At 51.0% G+C, this 13,731-nt stretch overlaps 1 protein-coding gene across 3 annotated transcripts in view; it reads left to right on the top strand.

The window, feature by feature from the left end:
- The window catches only part of TMEM229B (transmembrane protein 229B), a 37,586-nt gene extending 35,598 nt beyond the window's left edge, over positions 1–1,988 (top strand). For 2 of the 3 annotated variants that reach the window (XM_063092253.1, XM_063092255.1), the window contains one exon: positions 1,322–1,988. In XM_063092253.1, coding sequence (XP_062948323.1) covers positions 1,322–1,846 — 525 coding nt within the window. In that variant the 3' untranslated portion in view covers positions 1,847–1,988. The remainder of the gene's footprint in view (positions 1–1,321) is intronic. The other variant, XM_063092254.1, reaches the window with a different exon arrangement.
- Positions 1,989–13,731: the final 11,743 nt, after the last annotated feature.

Here is a 13,731-nt window from a genome sequence, read left to right as displayed (position 1 = left end):
CTGGACCTTGAAGACTGGTGGGGTTTAAAAGAGAGGAGGGGAAGGGAATAAGGAGGAGAGGGGAGGACTCTCCCTTATCAGTCCACTGGTTTCCCCTCAACATTGAAACTAAACACCAAAACCCCAGTTAATGTAGTAGTTAAAGACAAATGTGACCACAATGAGATACCACTTTACACCCATTAGGATGGCCATTATCAAAAAACCAAAATAACAAATGTTGGCAAGGATGTAGACAAATTGGAACCCTTGTGCTTTGCTGGTGTGGGTGTAAAATGGTGCAGCTGCTGTGGAAAGCAGCATGGGGGTTCTTCAAAAAGTTTACCGTAGAATACCATATGATTCAGCAATTCCACTCCTGGGTATCTACCCCAAAGAAGGGAAAGCAGGGACTTGGAAAGGTATTTGTATACCCATGTTCATAGCAGCATTATTCATATTAGCTGAAACATGGAAGCCAACCCAGGTGTCTATCAGTAGATGAACGGATAAGCAAAATGTGGTCTGTATTCACACTGGAATATTATTCAGCCTTAAAAAGGCAGGAAATTCTGACACACGTTATAACAGGGATGAACGTTGAGGACATTATGCTAAGTGAAATAAACCAGTCACAAAAAGACAAATACTTGTATGATTGCACTTATATGAGGTTCCTAGAGTAGTTAGATTCACGGAGAAAGAAGACTGGTAGTTACCAGGAGCTGGGGGGAGGGGGAGGGGTATAGAGTTTCAGTCTGGGATGATGAAAAGTTCTGGAGTTGGCTGGTGGTGGTGGTTGCACAACCATGTAAATGTACTTAACGCCACTGAATTGCACTTAAAACTGGTTAAAATGGTAAGTTTTATGGATCTGTGACCACACACAGAGAGATAAATGTGATAGGTTGCTTAGAAAGATCTCAGAAATGTGAGAGAGGTGGAACTGTTTGAAAGGTGGGGGAAGAGATGGGGTCCCCAGAGGATGGGCTTGTTGAGAAGTCAGCTAGCAGCCTAGAAACGGGGTGACTGGAGGCCAGGACAACCTACTCTTCAATTGGCCAACAGTAATCCGAGAACATCGTTACAGAGAGTGTAGTGGACACCTCTGTCCGAGCAGCATTGGAGCAGAGCTGCTCAGAGGCGGCCAGAGCGGGGTTGTTTGTTTCTTCCTCCGGTTTCTCATGCCCGCCTGGCCAAGCAAAGACGTCATGACCGTGGAATGAGGTCAAGAGTGTGGTTGGCAGGCAAAGCAGAAGCAGGAAGGTAGAGGTGGGTTTGCAATCCCCTCCAGCCTGGTCCCAGCGGAGACCCCTCCTCACCGCTTCCTCTGTGTCCCCAGCAGCCGTCCCCGGTCGGCGCCATGGCGTCCGCAGAGCCCCTGACGGCGCTGTCCCGCTGGTACCTGTACGCCATCCACGGCTACTTCTGCGAGGTGATGTTCACGGCGGCCTGGGAGTTCGTGGTGAACTTGAACTGGAAGTTCCCGGGGGTGACGAGCGTGTGGGCGCTGTTCATCTACGGCACGTCCATCCTCATCGTGGAGCGCATGTACCTGCGCCTGCGGCGCCGCTGCCCGCTGCTGCTGCGCTGCCTCATCTACACGCTCTGGACCTACCTGTGGGAGTTCACCACCGGCCTCATCCTGCGCCAGTTCAACGCCTGCCCCTGGGACTACTCGCAGTTCGACTTTGACTTCATGGGGCTCATCACCCTGGAGTACGCCGTGCCCTGGTTCTGCGGGGCGCTCATCATGGAGCAGCTCATCATCCGCAACACCCTCCGCCTGCGCTATGACAAGGACGCCGAGCCCGGGGAGCCCGGCGGCCCCCTGGCCCTGGCCAACGGCCATGTCAAGACTGACTGAGTGGGGAGCAGGCCAGGGCCCCGGGGTCTCTCGTGGAACCCATGGATGAGAGACCGAGCTGGTGGGGCTGCCTCCTGGGTCCAGCACAGGCCCTGCCGCGCCCGGGCCTCGGCCCTGCAGGGCGCGCACGAGCCTCATGCCCTCCACGGGGGGCCGGGGTTGCGGGGCGTGGTCGGGGGCTGGGCGGGGTGCGGAGGCAGCAGAGGGACATTGGGAAGGTCCGTGGACCTCGGCCCAGCTCAGACGCTGGCGGAGGGAGGCCTGTGGCTGAGCAGCGATTGGACTTCATGGATGACTTTGGAAGCGGCAGGATCTGTCCTGCAGGGGACTTTGGGATTGGGGCCACAGGTGGGAGGCAAGGCCTGGGGAGGCTTTGGGCTGCTGCTGCGGCTGCCTCCCTACCTCTCACCTGGATTCAGTTGGGCTTTGGCTGGTTCCATTAGGTAATATTCAGGTGCTTGCTTGCAACCAATACCTCCCCAGGGGCCTGCTGAGCTGCAGCCTAGGAGAGACTGGGCAGCCAGGAGGCTGCTTGGCCGCAGTGCTGGTCTGCAAGGGCTGGGAGACCTTCCCTCGGCTCCTTTCCCCTCCCCCAGGGCCCCACGCTGCTCCCTCGGCCTTCTGGGGGCCCCCGTGGTGCTGGATTCCCACCAACCTTGGGCTTTTGGAGGTTTCAATCCCCGTGTGTTCGGTGGCGTTTCCCCTTTTCTCTTATTTTCAAGGCCTTTACCACTAGCAGCTCTTTTATCCATGTCAATCACCATGCCCACCTGCATCCCCAACTCCCTAACCCCCACAGCAACTGCCAGAGATAGACCCTGAGACAGGCCCCACCCTGCCCTCTTGCAGCCTTCCCTCACTGTTCCCACTGGCCTGATGATAGGGAGTCCTGAGTCATGCCTGCCCACCCCTGGTCTGATGGGCTGTGGCAATGCCGCCTGTCCACAGTGGCCCAGCTGAAAATGAATGATACCCTCCAATGCACAGTCAGGCTGAGATGGGTCCTGTGGCCCCACTGTGGGGGAAAGGCAGAGTTCTCAGTTATCTATGCCCTGATGGGTTTATTTTCCAGCCAGCTGGGCAATCTAGCTTTCCAGGGAATGGAGGAGCAGGTAGCTAGTGCTGGAGACCCATGAGAATGAGTGAGGGAGAAAAAGAAGAGGAACTTTCAGCCTTGGAAGGCTCTTTGGACCATCTTTCCTAGGAAGGGATCAGTTCTGGTTCTGCCATAGCCCCAGCCCTGTAGCAAAACCTTCCTAGGGCTGCCCCTCTCCCCCACCCTCTCCCAGTGAGGCTGAGCTTGCTCCTTAAACAGTATTAACCCTGCCACACTCATGGGCATTGCCATCTTGGTTGCCCCCTTCCCCGTGACAGGTCCATTGCTGGCAGTGGACAGGTGAAATCCTTACTCCAGACCACTTCCGGCTCTGCCCCTCACTCCTCAAGGGGAGGGCTCCATTGGAAACTGGCCCATCCCATGGTATATGGTATCTTCTTGACTACACTAAGACTCTTAGGTAGAAATAGCCTCTCTCTGTTTATAGTTCATGAAAAAGTGACAGTACCACCTGTGGAGAGCCTCCTTGGCTGACTGTTCCACCCAGATGATACAGACTGCACCAGCCAGGGTGCAGGCCAGGCCGGGGCAGGGTGGGGTGGGCACCAGTGGTGCCCGGGTCAGGAGAAAGGCTTGGAGACTCTGCCTTGGAGAATCTGTAGCAGGATTTTTCTGCAGTTGGCCCTATCCGGGACTGGATGAAGGGCGTTTCCCAGCCTGTTTCCTGGGCAGGCTCCTCAATTGCAAGGGTGAACTATAGTCTGTGGAGGCCAGACATACCTTTGTGGCCCCAATTTCAGGGCTCTGAGGATAACAGGGAATCAAGCTGCCAGTGGGGGTAGGTTGCTTTCCATCTATGGGTGGGGAGGGTTCCAGAAGGAGAATATGGTATGGCTTCCCTGTTCCCTCTGAGCAACTCTTCCCTTGGTCTCCTCTCCCAACTCCGTGTTGTCTCAGTCTCCTGGGTCCCAACACCCCTCCACAACCCCCATGTGGGCCCCCAGACCACACCACCCACCTCAGCACTCCCCTTCCACTGAATCTGAGAGCTAGCTTGTTGACGTCTCCCAACATAAGGCCTCCGTAATTCTCAGAGCAAGCCCCCAGATGGCCCGCCAGCTCTCGCTGCTCCAGATGTTGCCTTGGGGCATTCCCTGGCACCATTTTCTCTCTAGGCCCTGTAAACTCCCAAGCACAGGAAGTCCTGGAGTAAACTTGCGTGCCTAGAAGCGTATACATTGGGTTCCTGCTTTATCTAGGTGCCCCATTGCTCCTATTTGCCCCCATAGGGCACAGAGCCACCAACAAGGGGAGGTGACAACCCGTGGCCTGACCACGGGATCTGCAGGTTCGGATCTCACCAGGCATGGCCCAGACTTCAACTCTTGCTATTTGGGTATCTTCAGGGTCTCAATCTCTTATTGCCCAGGGCCTCAAAGTTTGGAGGAATCCCAGCCCTGCCAAGCAGTGGGGGTACTGGTAGGGAGAATCTGTGGCTGTTCCTGAGCCTCTGGTGTGCTGGGCCTCTCTCCACTGGACACGGCAGCATCTCTGAGTTACAGATTACAGTGTGCTGCCCTGCATGGTTGAACTGCTTCTGATGTCTGCTAGGCATCCCATCCCCTGTGCCCTGTCCCCTCTTTAATGCCAGTGAGTCACGATGGCCTATGCTTATTCACAGCAATAATCCCTAGGGAGTGCCGATAAAGCCCTTTTGTCCTGGCTCCTCACTCTGCATGGGTCTCCTGGGGAGGCAGCTGCAGAGTGGGTGAGTTCACAAGAATCTGCATTTATGAGGCTCTGGGCTGTGCAGACACCATCATCAGGGGATGCAGACAGGTGAGAGGCCCAGCCCTGGAGGAGCTATAGCCGAGGCAGCGCGAGTGCCTTCCACCCTGAGGCCACCCCAGACCTGGAGGGGCTGCAGGCCCTGGCTCTGCAAAAGGGGCTTTGAAGGGGTGGGACCATCTCCCAACTGGGCAGCCCTTGAGAAGAACACATGACCAGTTTGTGCGCCCATTGCCTGCTCCGTGTCTCCGTTGGTCTCTCTGTCTCTTCCTTTTCACATTCGTGCACATGAAATATACTGGTGTTTGTGTTCCCAGACTGGCTCTGACCCATCTCTGTTCTGTTTTGGAGGCCTCCAGGCTTTTGTCACCCTGCATTGCGCCGCTGTTCTGAACGAGGCGGGCTGCTGGGGGGCCGCCCTGTGCGGAAGGCAGGTGGCGCTCCCTGCCAGTCCTTTTCACTGTCTCTGCTCTGACCCTCTCTGGTAACCTGAATTCACCCGCACTCCCACCCCTTGGGGAGCATAATCTGATCCAGCCCTTACTTTGGTCCTAGGCCACATGTCAGATGGGGGTCCTGGGCAGTATCCAAGTGGCTGCACCTGCCCATGTGACAAGCTGCTGTCCAACACACTGGCCATGACTGAGATGTCTCTTGGAGCAGGAAGGCCTGAGGGAGGAGGCTGAGGGTACCTCAAAGAGCTAGAAGGCCACAGCCACTTCCATTTCATGGAAAGTCGTGCTTTGAAGAAACAGCTCTGCGTTCCTTCCTGGCAGCCCCGCTTTCCTTGAGACATGCATTTGGATAGATTAATACCCCCCTACTTTATGTACCTCGGCTCCATCCAGCTCCCTGCCCTCCCCTCCCCCAACCATGCTCCTGCCCACTTCCCTACTTCCAGGAAAAGGAAGGAGGGTTCAGAAGTTGCTCAGTCAGTTCAGCTAAACCCAAATAGCTTGGGGCCCTGCCACGGCCAGTCTGGAGAATAGCGCTCGTTCTCCGGATGGAGCAGGCTGTGTGATTTCTGAATCACTGGGAAGGCCCTCTGCCTCCCCCACTCACTTGAAGGTATCGTCTCTGGCTGGAAGTTTTCTCCTTATAAAAATGAGCAGCACAAAGCCCCAGCAGTCATTTACATGTTAGTATAAACAAATCTGTAAGGCAGTTCCCTTAGAGCAGGATTTTATAGAAAGGAAGAGGCAGGGCCTCCTTCATGGAGCTTCAGAGAAAAGGCAAGAGGCAGGGCCCTGAGAAGAGGAGAAAACTGAGGGGACCCAATGCCCTTCTGAACTGCCGGCTCCTTCTGCACTCTATTCCATGGATGCTTTCCTTTCTCCATGCTTTCCTTCCTCGCCCCCCTGCCCCTTCCTCACCCAATCCAAAGAGATCTTCTAACAACGCTGCGTTGAAATGCCCCAGGAGAGCTAATGCCAAGGACTTTGGCTGCATCTTCTGAAATCTGCCCAGCCTTTGTGAAAACCTAATGCTTAATGACAGTGAATAGTAAATGACCATAAGCTTGCCTTTTCTTCTCCGAGTGCTATCTCAGAATGGTACGTTGTCCACAGGGCCCCCGGGTACAACCGAGGCACAGGTAGACTGCCTTTGGTGGGCAGTGAAACACGTGCGAAAAAAGGAGCGACTGACTCATCGTACTGCAGGTTACAGGAGTCAGGTCTTAAAAATTTTAACATGGCCTGTGTGCGGTTCCGTGCCCAGCTGGCACTGCAGCCAAGTACTGCGCAGAGTGCACTACGTGCCTTTTCTCCCGTTTGAGGTGGGCACCGTTATTTATTTTGCATGGGAAGTCTGTTGGCAAACAGTCTGCAACCCTGGATTTACCACATTTCTCTGCAAGTCACTCTTCCGTTTCACATAAGCAGAGACCCTTCTGGGGGAGGATTTCTGATGAGTCAGGTGCCCCTTTGTACTTGAATAAATTCTGGATAACTTTCGAGTCCAGCTCATGTGAATGCTATTTGCAAAGTTAAATTAAAATGTTTGGGAGTGGGAGGGTTATAAGAAAGGACGTATGGGATGCCATCTTAGCCAAGACATAAGATACTTTGCAGAAGAATCCCGCCTAGTGGAGGAGAGTTGTGGAATTTTGGCTTCTGGCAACCCTTCTGACACCCTCTCCTCCCCCTACCTCCCCCACACAGCCTTATTTTTGGCCTGGGCCTTTTTCTTTGATCCTATTTCCTTCTCTTGAGATGAAGCCTGAGCCCCTGGCTGTAGGTGCTCTCAAAGCATTTGAAACCACCAGATGAAACTTTCTCCTCAACACAAGATAAGAACCTTCTCCCAGGTGCCTTCCAAAAACTCAGACAGGTCTGAGAAATGACCTGTTCAGTTCATCAACTCATTATTGGACACTTACAGTGAGCCTGGGACCAGGCTAATTACTGTGATGCTGACAGCTATCAGGAAGAAAGACGTTGAAAAGCAGGCCACACAGATAGTTACATCATCATTACAGTGTTGACCAGTCCTGCAAAGAAGCTGAAATAGAGAAACCTGACTCGCCTACGGGGATAGGTAAGGATTCCCCAGGGAAGAGACACTTAGCATATACATGAAAGTCAATTACCTGAAGGCTGATGCTTTCAAAGGTAGGCTGGATCCTCACTGTTCAGAGATGCAGACATTTACTGTGCCCTGGGAGGTGCCTAGCTGGGTACAGTGCAGAGCAAAGCCAGCACGTACTAGGTGCTTTAAGGAACCCTTGATGAGTGAATCCTTACAGCCCCAGTGAGCCCACCCTAAAGGCCAAGCTGAATGTCCCAAAGCACCACCGGCTCTTTTGGGAACCTGAAGGTAGAAATCCTGTTTAGACAACAACTGTCCCCGCCATATCTGTGCCCACCACCACAGAGCAACTCACTGTCCTCCTCCCTTTCCCCAAACCATCAGTTCCCGCAGGACCCTGCTGGCATCCTTGTTTCCTTCTCAGAGCCTTTGGATCTTGGCCAAAGACCCAGCTCTATTGATTAGTCCACTGTTTCATTCTGGTGGACAATTTCTTGTTTTGGGCAAAGGTGGTGTTTTAGTGCCAAAGAGTACAGAGAGGAAGGATCCACTGATGGCCTGAGCTTGGGCTCTGTCTCTGTCACAATCTCACCTTCTAAACAGAAAGGAAATTTTCTGGTTTGTAAAGGTCTACCAGGTGGTCAAGGGTCCTGAGGCTGAAGCTTTTAGTTAGACTGTGGGGTTGTATTAGCTTCCTAGGGCTGCTGTAACAAATTAACACAAACTGGGTGGCTTAAAGCAACAAAATTTTATTCTCTTACAGCTCTGGAAGCCAGAAGTCTGAAATCAAAGTGTCAGCAGGGCTGCATTTTCTCTGGAGGCTCTAGGGAGAATCGTTCTTTGCCCCTTCCAGCTTCTGGTGGCTGTTGGCAGTCCTTGGCTTCCTGGGCTTGTGGCAACATTGCTTGAATTCCTGTATCTGTGGACACACGTCCTCCCCTTCTGCCTGTGTCTTCTCCTCTTCTTTCCCTTATAAAGACACCATTGGATTTAGGGCCCACCAGGTAATTTAGGATGCCCTCATGTCAAGATCCTCAACTTAATTACATCTGCAAAGACCCTTTATCAAAATAAGGTAACATTCACAGGTTTGGGGGATTTGGACATGGCTGTATCTTTTGGGTAGGGGGCACATTCAACCCACTAAAGGGGTCAGAGACGAGATTCCTGCTGAAGCCCTTGCGTCCTGTACCTGCTTAAGAATTCCATGAAGTGTGAGAGCTGGAAGTACAGTGTGGGTAATGCAGGAGAGACCTTGAGGATTTAGGTTAAAGATGAAGCTCTGTATCCCAAGATGCATGCTGTAGATGGTGTGATTTTTTCTGTTTACGTGCAAGTCTGACCATCTGGCTCCCTACATCAGACTTTTTAACTATTTCCCATTACCCTTAAAATCAAGATAACCATCTTAGTGAGCCTTAACGAAACCCTTTGTGGTTTGGTTTCATTTCTCGCCTCCCCCTCTGCTCGCACCATCCAGGGACACTGGCCTATAGTCCCCCTGCAGCTGCCCGCTCACAGCCTCTGGGCCTTGAACACCCGTACTCCTCTTAGCCCAGGTGGAGACTGATGAACTCATTTAAAGCCAGCAGCGTTGGTCTCTGTTTCCTTAGCACACTCCCTGGCCCCACTCTCAATTGACTTCAGGCAAACTCAGGATGAGAACTCTCTCCGTGGAAACTCTCAATGGGACAGTTGCCAGCAGCAGCAGCTGAGTTCTTCCAGCACTGTCAATGCTGCAGACTTTGGTTGTCCATTCACCCTCCTCTGCACCAGGCCTGCGGCACAACAGTGAACAGGACAGTCTGTGCCCTCACCACATGACACCTTCACCTGAATTCAGGGTTGATGTAAGGGGAACAGGGATTACCCACATTTTGGGTGGGGAGGAGTGTCCGGAAATATTTCTATGCCTGAGTGGCCAGGACAGGGGTGAAGAGGGAGGTGAGGTGAAAAGCAGGCTCTGCAGGTAGAGAGGACGGCGTGTGCGAAGGCGGAGAATTCAGAGAGCGTGGAGACCACAGTGTGGTGTTGGACATGTGGCTGTACAGCAGCTCCCAGCAGTGAACGATGCAATCCACAAGAAGCTAGGCCAGGTCACGAAATACCTTGTAAACTGAGGCAGGGACAGACAGATAATAAGCAAGGAAACAAACAGGAAAGTAACCGGCTGAAATATACAAAAACAGGATGGTGTGCCAATGAATAGGGAGCTCCTTAGATCGAGTGGCCCCAAAAGGTCTCTGGGAAAGACGACGTTTAGTCTGAAACCTGGATAATGAAGAGGTCAGCCACATGAAGATGCGGAAGGGCATTTCATGCAGAAGAAATAGCTAGTACAAAAGCCCAAAGATGGGATGAGCTCGGGTAGTTTGAGGCACAGCTGAAAGGCAGGCATGACTGGAGTGTGGTAGGAAATGGGGCGAGGAGGAGCACAGCAGGAGGGCAGGGGCCAGGGCCTGCAGGAGACCTGCAGCAGGGGCAGGGAGGACGCTGGGCAGGAGAGAGGGATGCGAGAGCTCTGAGGAAGCATCGTGGGGCCTCACCCAGCTCCTTCCAGGGACCCCGGCTGAGGGGTGGGACCAGGCAAGGGAAGGCTGCAGGCAGAGCCTTGGGTCCCTTGTGCCCTTAGCACCTGTCTTATCCTCCCAGAGGCTGACTCATAGATTGGAGTCAGCAGAACTGAAAGGTGAGTCTGGTTAGTTTTGGCAAACCTTTCTTTCTACCTGTTATGGAAGCATTCCTGCCCTTGGGTAGATGGCACAGGCTGGGTTCTGCAGGGCTGCAGTTACACACACACACACACTGCCCCACCTCTTCTCACCTCATACGCCCTACCCTTTGTGAGATGGGCCTGCTGAGGCCCTCCTGAAACCACGTATGAGCTCAGGCCCCCCCCCTCACCCACAGAGCCTTGGAGTCTCAGGGGTCTTGGCAGTATTAGGACATTCCAGAGTTGCAGCAAGGGTAGGGGACTAGCACAGGCATTGAATTAGACTTTAGACCTAATCCTGGCTGTGCCACTTACTATCTGTATGACTTTTGACCAGACACTGAGCCCCTCTGAGACTTAGTTTGGTGAATTTAGTTCAAATTTAATCATTTCAGTTTAGTTCACTGGGAGCACATTTGAGCCTCTCCTAAATAAATAACTACATTAAAGGGTTTAGAGCAACTGGAGGTGGCGTTAGATACCAGCTCAGCACAGCAAACATCTTAAAATGGAATATTAGGCACCCATGTGATTAAAAGTCTTGTGGGCATCGACCTCAGTGGATTTTTCACTGACCAACTCCAGCCCACCACCCTATTGGTTATAGGGTGACCAGCCATCCTGGTTTGCCTGAGGCTAAGCGGTTTCCTAGGACATGGGACTTTCAGTGCCCAAACCGGGCAAACCAGGATGAATAGTGACCACCCCCCATCGGACACGGTCTTGGTAGGTCCTCCTCTCCCCATGCCAAATGCAGATTCCCAAACCAGGACAATCAGCCTCTTTCTCTTTGAATCTCAACATGAAGTCTAAGCAGACTGTCCAATAATTCCTGCTACCTGGACCCTTGGAAGTGTTTGGTGCTTGTTTTCTCAGCTTGTTCTTCAGCCCTTTCTTTTTTTTTTTTTTTTTTTTTGTCGTTTTTTCGTGACCGGCACTCAGCCAGTGAGTGCACCGGTCATTCCTATATAGGATCCAAACCCGCGGCGGGAGCGTCGCTGCACTCCCAGCACAGCACTCTACCGAGTGCGCCACGGGCTCGGCCCTTCAGCCCTTTCTTTGACTCTGTGAGGTGCCTCTCACAGCTGCCCAGTAATTCCTTATCTGTTAGCTGGTCCTGTTGCTTGCAGCCAACCCCTCTCCCCACTCTCTGTACAGTAGTGAGAACCTTCTGTATGTTGACAGTCCAGATCCCTGCTACACACCTGACTTCTTTTTAAACATCTGACCATCCCCTGTGATCATATATTTAGTTCTCACATGCTTCCTTTCTAACCTTCATGAGATGCTGCTCGTGCGTTGAGCTAATATCTCCCATCTAATCCTCACCCACCTCCAGGAGACCACACCTGTGCTCAGGATCCCCCTCACCTGTTCCTGAGTCTTAGGTTGACTCTGCTGAGAGCTGGAGGAAGCTCCAACATGGCAGTGCTTCCTAACTAATACCTTCCTTTTATAAACTGTAAAGCACCCAGAAGTGCAAATTATGACCTTTCCAATTTTATATCTACCCCAGGATGCAGACCTGATCCAATTGAAATTAATCTGATTTAGTTGCTTTTCTTTTCTGCAGTTGGGCCCCCAGAGTTCTTTAGAGACAGGCAGCTGAGGACAGCTAGTGCCCAGCACCTCCCTGGCTTGCCCACTGGCAGCTCCTGGGACATTCTGACCTACCAAACCAAAGCCATCAATCAAGCAGGAGACCAGACATTGTCTGGACCTCTTCAACACCAAAGGGCAAGCCCGTTCCTTAAATCCCTTTAGAAATGAAAACAAAATGACATCAAGTGTTATTTTGCTGACTTTCATTCCATCTCTTCCCCCAGGGTCTAAGGCCTGCTGACCAGCAGGACCAGATGGCACTTTTGCAGGAATATCTCATTGTTTCTTCCTTTGCCTGGGCCCTTAGCATCCTACAAAACAACTCATCTTCTTCTCACTGTCATATCTGTGAATTCCTCCTAGTTATTCATAGATTTTCCTTTCTACGACTCTGTTGAAGGCTCTTGACCCCCAATCCTGGCTGACATTTCATTTTTTGATGACAGCCGACTTCATTGTCCAGAAGAAGGGAGGGTGAGTGTAAGGGAGGGGGAAGATGAAGGGAAGGACCAGGAAGTGGAAGGGGCCAGGTTGCTCCATGTTCATAACTCTGTTTTTAGCCAGCCCCTTGCTCAGTCTTTATGGAATGTGACTGTCCATACTCCATGTACCTCTGGGAGCTTCCTGATTGCCCAAACAAAAGAGTCACTACCCTACGCTTCGGAGTCATGAGGTCTGAGTTTGAATCCCAGGTCTCTGATTCACTTGGGCATGTTACAAAATCTGTCTAAGCCTCAGTTTCCTCATCTGAAAATGAGGTAATAATTATCCGGACCTCCCACAGTGGTGGAGATTAGATGAGACAGTAAATGTTGAATGCTTAACATGCAATCAATGTCAGATTTTAGGGGAAACATTCCCTTTCATTAGTTTCATAAGAAAAATGCAAACAGATGCCACCCCAGCAAGCATTTTTGGATTCCTGCTGCTGTAGTCACAGTTACCAAAATCATGGGCTTTGAAATGCTCCTGATCTTGCCCAAACCACTTATTAATAGGAAAGAAAATTATTTAACCTCTATACACATAAGAGTTGTCATCTGTAAAACTGGGTTGAAAAAACCTACTCTATAGGATTATTGTGAAAGTTAAGTTAAATAAAATAATATGTTTAATATACTTAGTACAGGACCATGACCCCTTACCTTCAAACCATGGGATTGTATACTGTATATTTTGTAATTCCTGAGCCAGGTGTGGGTCAGCACCCCATAATCAAACATTATTATTTATACTCCAGAACCTATGAATATCATAAGATGTGAGTAAATAAATACTCCAAATTGCCTTACATCCCTTCTTGGTGAGACAGGCAGGGTAAGAGTTATCATTCTTACTTCACAGATAACAAACTGAGGATCAGGAGAGTGGGTTATTCACGTGGCCCATAATTGGCAGCACCAGGATCCCTGGCTCATCTGGTGATCTAGCCCAGGGACTCCTCTCATGACACCATGCAGTGTGACAGATGCAACCCTGTTACAACCAGTCTCTTTGCTTAATAAACTTTACCTGCCACCCCCAAAAACAACAAGAGCTACTACATAGTCAAGTTTTTCTTCTAGTCTTTCCAAATGTATGTATGCGTAATGTATGTGTGTATATTTCTACATTCTTTTCAGGTTCTGCTTTTCCCACTTTGGAATCTGGTACCCATTTCTCTGTATTGAAACAGACAACATACTTGCTTTTTAAAATAACTATAGAGTCTTCCAGAATCTTAATACAACCCAGTTAGCTTAGCTATTTCCCTTTTGCTGGGTATTTGCATGTTTGCAATTTTGCACTGTTCTAAAATAATGCTTGTCATTTACTTTAAACTTTGCCTTGGAGATGAGCAAGCACATTGATTTGAAATGTGCCAACCTGTCCCTTGAACCCCTGGCTGGCTGGCAGCCTTTGGGAGATTGTTTTTCCAGGCATTTCGAGTGTATAGTTGTTGTCCCCAGTCAACTATTCAATTAGGGTTTATTGAGTGCCTACGTGGGGAACAGCATGCTCTTTGGTGCTTGGAGACACAGAAGCATAAGCTGTGTTTCTGACCCTCAAGGAGCTTATGTGTAACCAGGGAGGCCTTTCAACTTCAAAGCAAGCTGTGTTTGCATCCAGCCAGTAAGACCTTCTAAGTAGGGCTTGTCAAGCTGGGCATCAGGGTGTGATGTGCGTGGTGAAAGCAAGAACTTTAAATAGGTATCT

The sequence above is a fragment of the Cynocephalus volans genome, chromosome 3 (assembly GCF_027409185.1).
Source record: "Cynocephalus volans isolate mCynVol1 chromosome 3, mCynVol1.pri, whole genome shotgun sequence".
Lineage (NCBI taxonomy): Eukaryota > Metazoa > Chordata > Mammalia > Dermoptera > Cynocephalidae > Cynocephalus > Cynocephalus volans.
This window is presented reverse-complemented; position numbering and strand designations above follow the sequence as displayed.